We start from the raw sequence: 9,369 nt of genomic DNA on the forward strand, positions 1-9,369 counted from the left end.
AGAGAGACCATTAGACCAGACTGTTTGATGCAATCCTTTTTTTTTTTTTTGCCTGTCCTATTTGGTTCTTTAGCCGTCAGAATTGTTGTCTGACAGCCAGGAAGGATTTACAAGTGGAGCATCACGGCCTTGCCAAATTGGTCCATTTGATCGACCTTTGTTGTTACTATTTATTTTTGTTTTATTTTATTTTCAGTTGTTACAGATAGGACAGACATGACTGGGGGATAGGAAAGGGAGAAAGAAAGATGAAGGAAAAGAAAAACAGAAGGGAAGAGGGACAGTGAGAAAGGGCACTTAAAAAGAAAGAAATCTCCCGGATCACCTGTTGAGAGAAAAAAAGGAAAAAAGAGAAAACAAGCAAAGAAAGAGCAACATTATAAACACAACACCATCACAATATTCTAGCTAACAGTAAATAACAGTTAATACTAAATATTGAATGTTGTTGTGGAGCATGCAGGATCGACAGCGCACAATTTGCTTTGAGGTAGAAGCCAAGAAAAGTGTACTTTGTGTCTATGAACAGTGAACACCCGTGTAGTAGACTATTTCCATTCTAAGATATTAAACTACAATATTCATTTCTAAAAAGGAAGAAGGAATTGCTATCGAGGCTACAAGAGCTCCTAGAAATCAATGGAATCTAAAAAACAAACAAAAAACCCAACCCTAGGAAATACATTTTTTAATGAGTTACAGTCCAACACCATTTAACCCTTTAAGACCTACCATAGAACCAAGTCCGCCAGAGCTTATATTATATTTTTACATGCTGTGGAGCCATTTTTGGGAGCATTTCAAGTTGCTATACATCAATACAACCATTATAGCCCAAACTTTAATAATATGTCTGCATTAAGTGCATAGTAATTACATAAATTGCAAAAAAGTGCAATAAACTACAAAAAAATTGAAAATCGTTTTTGTTTTTTTAACATATATTTCTAGTTAGAGAAATTTAAGAGGCTTATCCCTCAAAACTGTAAATACAAAAAAGTTGCACAAAATAGTTTCCCACCACAGGAAATTTATTTTGAGTGTCTTCATAGTTTTATTTTTGAAATACACCAATTTTTATACTGCAGGAAAAACGAAAATAAATATTATAATGCAAATTTGCAAAAAACAGCATATGCATCAAAATAAACTATTTCCAGCAGTGCAATATGAGTCCTAAGCATCCCAGAAACGACACAGAAAGTCATAAAGTCAAACATAACTTTTAAAAACACAAGTATAGGCTCATAAGGCCCTGATGGTAAAAAACTACATTTCCGCAAAATGACGTCACTTCCGGTTTCGGGCAGGTCATGGCGGACATGCGATAGTTCACGCTGATGGACGTAGGAAGTGTTACAAACAGCTGATCGGATCGGCAAAGCGTGTTTCTGGAATATTATGTTTTTGTTGCTGCAAGTGCTTTTTATGCAGTTTTTGCAAAGCTATATGTGGAAGGAAACTGTGACCTAGGACAAGCTGATGGCATAAGATGTAAGTACAACTCCTCCGGTTTCATATGCAAAAAAAATTATTGCGCTAGCTTACGTGGTTGCAGTGCTACCGGGATTTAAAAATAGTTACGCAAAATGGAGCGTGTCCGCTCCGACCGGCTTTAAAGGGTTAAATCTCAAAGATTATATTTATTATAACATAGCATACAAATCAACTCTTAATTCTCTAAATCGAACAAATTCTAAGGGGATGAAATGTCCACACTGTTTCTGTGGAATATTAGTGAGTGGAAAATGAAACCTCTCAATAAAAAGATTTTCCTGCAACAAATGAGCTGAGATCCCCGTCAGTGAATATGCAGCATCATCCACAGCTACAGAAAAAAGGTTTTTGTGAACAAAGAAGAATTCCGTATACTGTCATTCATTGTTCCGTATGTAATTTCGCAAACGCCAAATGCAGTGTGCTTATTTTTCACCTGGGTGTAGATAGATAGGCACAAACATTAAATTAATTATCTAAAAATCATCTTTATATGCATTTACCTTCACTGAAATATGAAAAAACAATATATATGAAATGTTATCTTTTCCAAACAAAAGGCTTGCCAACAGAGACAAATCATAGTCAAAATCTCATAATGAAGACTGATAATAAAATTGATGCTAATATTTATCATCCAAATTCTTTAATGATAAGTCACAGCAGCAAGCAATGCACTGCAATCTGTTAAAAGGAAGCGTTTTGTCAGGGTTTGTTACTTTGAGAGCTTAATGATATACCCCTTCCAATACAACTATCATTGTAATAATGAAAAACAGGAGTCCAAGGGCAACCAGGACTGTGGAGGTGACGTTAAGCTGGCGAGCAGTGGCCCCATAATGCCGTGCACCCTCCAAATCTCCAACCACCTTCCGGTCTCTGGCCTAAAAGGACAGAAACATATAGATTGTAAAAGTGTAGTTGGAGTTCATGGATATTAACTTGATCTATATGGTCAAATCAATATAATGTAGGTCATAGTAAGCAGCCAGTTAAAAACTGATATATTTATTCATGCACACAAATGCACACACAGACACAAACACTCAGAAGAATAACAGATGCTCAAAAAACTGATTTAATTAACCTCACCTTGATAGAATAAATGAGAGCTGCAAGTCCAAGACAACAGGGGTTTAAGTAGGCAAAGCAGAGGAGGGACCAGATAAAATGGTCCTTTGGAGGCTCAGTGACGATGTTCACACTGGTGTGCTGAACCAATACAGATCCTCCAGGCTGTCCAGAGGGCCCATCATAGGTCCTCGCCTGCATTGGAACATAAGCTGGAGGTTTCATTGCTCTCACTGGTCTGAGCTCAGCTGCAGTTTGGAGAGAGGAAAGATGTTGAAAAGAGTTACTGACATTGATCATTTCATTTTTGAAGTCTTTGGGCAAAGCAGTTGTCTCTGTTAGAAACTGAACAGAACAGCTGTGTCTTTGGGGTCCAGGTATTTCCAAAAGGTTGTTGTGTCCTCGCAACTGAATTTTTCTTAAATCTTTGAATTATGAATTCACTGAATAAATTAATAAATATAAATAAATAATGTAAATAATATGACTGTGAGTAAATGGTTTGGGACAAAGCACACGATTTTTTGAGGATTCTGCACTCACAGTTGGTGACACAAACTAAGTTAAAAGGAAGTGACATCAAAAATCTGCTTACGCACAGTGATAAAATCTCTTTTCTGCTTCTTACATTTAACAGGTCTGACATGCTGGATGAAATATGCTGAGTGTCAGAGGGCTTGAGCACATAAACATCACCTACCACCCCTCCCCCAATTCTGAAGCCTACATTTAACACAGAACAAATGCAGATGTCGTCTTCTGAAAACTGTACTAACCACCACAGCCACAAAAATTCAATTTTGATTACAACCAAAGAGAAACATAAAGATTCTTATGTCACAACTTCAATATATGGCAGAGAAACTTCAAGAAAAAGTCTTTCACAAGATTCCCCCATTGTGCAACAGCCTCATCATGAAAACAGACAGCATTGCCACACACACACACAGCTACACAGACACAAAAGGAAATGGAAATTAAAAAGTTTTCCTACTTTGAAGTTCATTGTGCCTCTCCTCAGACTCTACTAAGACAACCCGATCTTCAGTTTCCAGTATCACGAAACATGTCGGTCATTGCTCTCAGCCGTCTCTAATTATGTGAGCGTAACAGCGTGCTCAGCATACAGGAATTGAAAGCAGACTGGTTGGTTTCGTTTTACATTTGTGCTGTGCTGTGTGGGTTCAGGAATTTGCGTCATTGGCATGATCAAACAGGATAAGGAAGGAAGTTCAACACAGCCTTTGTTGTTACAGTGATGGTCAGAGATACAGAAGGTAAAACAAACATTGAACACTTTTTTTTTTTTTTTTTTTTTAAATTTTATTTCTGCATTTAAATTAAACATAACATGCTTATACAAATCAACCGAGAACAATTACTGTCTTTAACATTTGTGAACTTATAAGCATGAAAAGAAAAAAAAAGAGAAAAAAAAAAAAAAAAAAAAAAACAACCAAAAAAAATAAAAAAATAAAAAAATAAAAAAAAATAAAATAAAAAATAAAAAAATTATAACAATATTAACTAAATAAAGAGTGAAATAGACTAAAAAATAAATAAATAATAATAATTCACGTGGAGTGTGAGGCATAAATTATGATCAATTATTCTTTTAAGAATTCTAGAAATGGTTGCCAAATCATACAAAAATTCGCCAGTTTCCCCTTTCTATCAAATCTTATCTTTTTTTCTCTTTTTTTTTTTCTTTTCATGCTTATAAGTTCACAAATGTTAAAGACAGTAATTGTTCTCGGTTGATTTGTATAAGCATGTTATGTTTAATTTAAATGCAGAAATAAAATTTAAAAAAAAGAAAAAAAAAGAAAAGTGTTCAATGTTTGTTTTACCTTCTGTATCTCTGACCATCACTGTAACAACAAAGGCTGTGTTGAACTTCCTTCCTTATCCTGTTTGATCATGCCAATGACGCAAATTCCTGAACCCACACAGCACAGCACAAATGTAAAACGAAACCAACGTCTGCTTTCAATTCCTGTATGCTGAGCACGCTGTTACGCTCACATAATTAGAGACGGCTGAGAGCAATGACCGACATGTTTCGTGATACTGGAAACGAAGATCGGGTTGTCTTAGTAGAGTCTGAGGAGAGGCACAATGAACTTCAAAGTAGGAAAACTTTTTAATTTCCATTTCCTCTTGTGTCTGTGTAGCTGTGTGTGTATAGCAATGCTGTCTGTTTTCATGATGAGGCTGTTGCACAATGGAGGAATCTTGTGAAAGACTTTTTCTTGAAGTTTCTCTGCCATATATTGAAGATGTGACATAAGAATCGTTATGTTTCTCTTTGGTTGTAATCAAAATTGAATTTTTGTGGCTGTGGTGGTTAGTACAGTTTTCAGAAGACGACATCTGCATTTGTTCTGTGTTAAATGTAGGCTTCAGAATTGGGGGAGGGGTGGTAGGTGATGTTTATGTGCTCAAGCCCTCTGACACTCAGCATATTTCATCCAGCATGTCAGACCTGTTAAATGTAAGAAGCAGAAAAGAGATTTTATCACTGTGCGTAAGCAGATTTTTGATGTCACTTCCTTTTAACTTAGTTTGTGTCACCAACTGTGAGTGCAGAATCCTCAAAAAATCGTGTGCTTTGTCCCAAACCATTTACTCACAGTCATATTATTTACATTATTTATTTATATTTATTAATTTATTCAGTGAATTCATAATTCAAAGATTTAAGAAAAATTCAGTTGCGAGGACACAACAACCTTTTGGAAATACCTGGACCCCAAAGACACAGCTGTTCTGTTCAGTTTCTAACAGAGACAACTGCTTTGCCCAAAGACTTCAAAAATGAAATGATCAATGTCAGTAACTCTTTTCAACATCTTTCCTCTCTCCAAACTGCAGCTGAGCTCAGACCAGTGAGAGCAATGAAACCTCCAGCTTATGTTCCAATGCAGGCGAGGACCTATGATGGGCCCTCTGGACAGCCTGGAGGATCTGTATTGGTTCAGCACACCAGTGTGAACATCGTCACTGAGCCTCCAAAGGACCATTTTATCTGGTCCCTCCTCTGCTTTGCCTACTTAAACCCCTGTTGTCTTGGACTTGCAGCTCTCATTTATTCTATCAAGGTGAGGTTAATTAAATCAGTTTTTTGAGCATCTGTTATTCTTCTGAGTGTTTGTGTCTGTGTGTGCATTTGTGTGCATGAATAAATATATCAGTTTTTAACTGGCTGCTTACTATGACCTACATTATATTGATTTGACCATATAGATCAAGTTAATATCCATGAACTCCAACTACACTTTTACAATCTATATGTTTCTGTCCTTTTAGGCCAGAGACCGGAAGGTGGTTGGAGATTTGGAGGGTGCACGGCATTATGGGGCCACTGCTCGCCAGCTTAACGTCACCTCCACAGTCCTGGTTGCCCTTGGACTCCTGTTTTTCATTATTACAATGATAGTTGTATTGGAAGGGGTATATCATTAAGCTCTCAAAGTAACAAACCCTGACAAAACGCTTCCTTTTAACAGATTGCAGTGCATTGCTTGCTGCTGTGACTTATCATTAAAGAATTTGGATGATAAATATTAGCATCAATTTTATTATCAGTCTTCATTATGAGATTTTGACTATGATTTGTCTCTGTTGGCAAGCCTTTTGTTTGGAAAAGATAACATTTCATATATATTGTTTTTTCATATTTCAGTGAAGGTAAATGCATATAAAGATGATTTTTAGATAATTAATTTAATGTTTGTGCCTATCTATCTACACCCAGGTGAAAAATAAGCACACTGCATTTGGCGTTTGCGAAATTACATACGGAACAATGAATGACAGTATACGGAATTCTTCTTTGTTCACAAAAACCTTTTTTCTGTAGCTGTGGATGATGCTGCATATTCACTGACGGGGATCTCAGCTCATTTGTTGCAGGAAAATCTTTTTATTGAGAGGTTTCATTTTCCACTCACTAATATTCCACAGAAACAGTGTGGACATTTCATCCCCTTAGAATTTGTTCGATTTAGAGAATTAAGAGTTGATTTGTATGCTATGTTATAATAAATATAATCTTTGAGATTTAACCCTTTAAAGCCGGTCGGAGCGGACACGCTCCATTTTGCGTAACTATTTTTAAATCCCGGTAGCACTGCAACCACGTAAGCTAGCGCAATAATTTTTTTTGCATATGAAACCGGAGGAGTTGTACTTACATCTTATGCCATCAGCTTGTCCTAGGTCACAGTTTCCTTCCACATATAGCTTTGCAAAAACTGCATAAAAAGCACTTGCAGCAACAAAAACATAATATTCCAGAAACACGCTTTGCCGATCCGATCAGCTGTTTGTAACACTTCCTACGTCCATCAGCGTGAACTATCGCATGTCCGCCATGACCTGCCCGAAACCGGAAGTGACGTCATTTTGCGGAAATGTAGTTTTTTACCATGGGGCCTTATGAGCCTATACTTGTGTTTTTAAAAGTTATGTTTGACTTTATGACTTTCTGTGTCGTTTCTGGGATGCTTAGGACTCATATTGCACTGCTGGAAATAGTTTATTTTGATGCATATGCTGTTTTTTTGCAAATTTGCATTATAATATTTATTTTCGTTTTTCCTGCAGTATATAAAAATTGGTGTATTTCAAAAATAAAACTATGAAGACACTCAAAATAAATTTCCTGTGGTGGGAAACTATTTTGTGCAACTTTTTTGTATTTACAGTTTTGAGGGATAAGCCTCTTAAATTTCTCTAACTAGAAATATATGTTAAAAAAACAAAAACGATTTTCAATTTTTTTGTAGTTTATTGCACTTTTTTGCAATTTATGTAATTACTATGCACTTAATGCAGACATATTATTAAAGTTTGGGCTATAATGGTTGTATTGATGTATAGCAACTTGAAATGCTCCCAAAAATGGCTCCACAGCATGTAAAAATATAATATAAGCTCTGGCGGACTTGGTTCTATGGTAGGTCTTAAAGGGTTAAATGGTGTTGGACTGTAACTCATTAAAAAATGTATTTCCTAGGGTTGGGTTTTTTGTTTGTTTTTTAGATTCCATTGATTTCTAGGAGCTCTTGTAGCCTCGATAGCAATTCCTTCTTCCTTTTTAGAAATGAATATTGTAGTTTAATATCTTAGAATGGAAATAGTCTACTACACGGGTGTTCACTGTTCATAGACACAAAGTACACTTTTCTTGGCTTCTACCTCAAAGCAAATTGTGCGCTGTCGATCCTGCATGCTCCACAACAACATTCAATATTTAGTATTAACTGTTATTTACTGTTAGCTAGAATATTGTGATGGTGTTGTGTTTATAATGTTGCTCTTTCTTTGCTTGTTTTCTCTTTTTTCCTTTTTTTCTCTCTCAACGGGTGATCTGGGAGATTTCTTTCTTTGTAAGTGCCCTTTCTCACTGTCCCGCTTCTCCTCTGTTTTTCTTTTCCTTCATCTTTCTTTCTCCCTTTCCAATCCCCCAGCCATGTCTGTCCTATCTGTAACAACTGAAAATAAAATAAAACAAAAATAAATAGTAACAACAAAGGTCGATCAAATGGACCAATTTGGCAAGGCCGTGATGCTCCACTTGTAAATCCTTCCTGGCTGTCAGACAACAATTCTGACGGCTAAAGAACCAAATAGGACAGGCAAAAAAAAAAAAAAGGATTGCATCAAACAGTCTGGTCTAATGGTCCACTGCTAAAATATCCATTTAATATTATTATATTAATTATAAAATAACTGCGTTACAAACTACAAAATTAGTTAGAAAATGTAAAGATAAATAAAGATAACCTTACGCACCCCTATGATATGCACCGTATTTTGGATGGAATCCAATAATGATACTCCCGGTGGTAACACATATTCCAGCCATGTATTCCAGCCCTAACCCTAACCTTAATTCTAACTTAACCCAACCCATAATCTTATTCCTAACTCTGTCTCAGACCTTCGGACAGTGCACATCTCTATTGAGAGCCCTTCAACAGCCAGGACTTCACTTTTTTTTTCTCTTTTCATGTGCTTCTCACCTGAGGAAAGCTTTACATATCCAGTCATCCACCCATTCATTCACACACTGGTGATGGCAAGCTACATTGTAGCCACAGCCACCCTGGGGCGCACTGACAGATGTGTGACTGCTGGACACTGGCGCCACCGGACCCTCTGACCACCACCAGTAGGCAAACATGGGGTTAGTATCTTGAGCTACAGCCACCCCATACAAGCATGAATTTTGACCCTATTTTTCTTCTTTTCAGCTGATTGGTCAATGTCATGTCAATCACAAATTTAACTATCCAATCAGAGAACAGATGGGTTTGGCTGTCGGAGGGGCGCTTTTTTGAACTGCAGGTCCTTGAAGGGTAATACAGTTTGAAGCTGGAAGATCTCTATATAAATATCCGATAGAAGCTAGGACCCCTCAGTGTTGTCAACTTAGCGACTTTGTCAGTATATTTAGCGATTTTTCAGACCCCACTACTACTATATGTATGTATGTATGTATATATATATATATATAATGTTCTTCCTCTACACCCCCCCCCAATTTTTCCCACACACTCCAAAGGACACCTTTTGGATCTTGTTTGCTGTACAGGTGTCACCCCAAAGAACTGTGCTGTATTGGACATGCCTTTTTCAGACCATAAATTAGTTTTATTCAGCGTTAGACTCCCACTATACAAAAATAAACAAAACTGCTCAATTACTTTTAGAAATATTAGGGGCATTGAACTATCAGCTCTTTCCCATGGCATTAATAATTTACCTACCATTGATGCCTCAGCTTCCATAGAC

At 36.7% G+C, this 9,369-nt stretch overlaps 2 protein-coding genes across 2 annotated transcripts; one reads left to right on the forward strand and one right to left on the reverse strand.

The window, feature by feature from the left end:
* Positions 1-2,126: 2,126 nt before the first annotated feature.
* Positions 2,127-3,618, reverse strand: LOC121813236 (dispanin subfamily A member 2b-like; the record flags this gene model as incomplete). The annotated part of the gene is given in 3 exon segments (XM_042216869.1): positions 2,127-2,381; positions 2,590-2,816; positions 3,563-3,618. Coding segments are annotated over 3 exon segments (439 nt in total), but the record flags the coding sequence as incomplete, so codon positions are not given.
* A 916-nt stretch (positions 3,619-4,534) lies between these two features.
* Positions 4,535-6,132, forward strand: LOC102308919 (dispanin subfamily A member 2b). Its single transcript, XM_014331088.2, has 3 exons — positions 4,535-4,698; positions 5,443-5,669; positions 5,878-6,132. The coding sequence occupies exons 1-3, from the start codon at positions 4,617-4,619 to the stop codon at positions 6,031-6,033; spliced, it is 465 nt and encodes a 154-aa protein (XP_014186574.1). The 5' UTR covers positions 4,535-4,616; the 3' UTR covers positions 6,034-6,132.
* The last annotated feature ends 3,237 nt before the right edge of the window (positions 6,133-9,369 follow it).

The sequence above is a fragment of the Haplochromis burtoni genome, unplaced genomic scaffold, assembly GCF_018398535.1.
Source record: "Haplochromis burtoni strain Fernald_Lab_line unplaced genomic scaffold, NCSU_Asbu1 Contig_1311, whole genome shotgun sequence".
Taxonomy (NCBI): Eukaryota; Metazoa; Chordata; class Actinopteri; order Cichliformes; family Cichlidae; genus Haplochromis; species Haplochromis burtoni.

Coding starts and splice junctions, on each gene's coding strand:
- LOC102308919 (XM_014331088.2), top strand. CDS start 4,617: ATGACCGACATGTTTCGTGATACTGGAAACGAAGATCGGGTTGTCTTA. Junction 4,699..5,442: donor GAGGCACAATGAACTTCAAA/GTAGGAAAACTT, acceptor TCCAAACTGCAG/CTGAGCTCAGACCAGTGAGA. Junction 5,670..5,877: donor CTCTCATTTATTCTATCAAG/GTGAGGTTAATT, acceptor CTGTCCTTTTAG/GCCAGAGACCGGAAGGTGGT.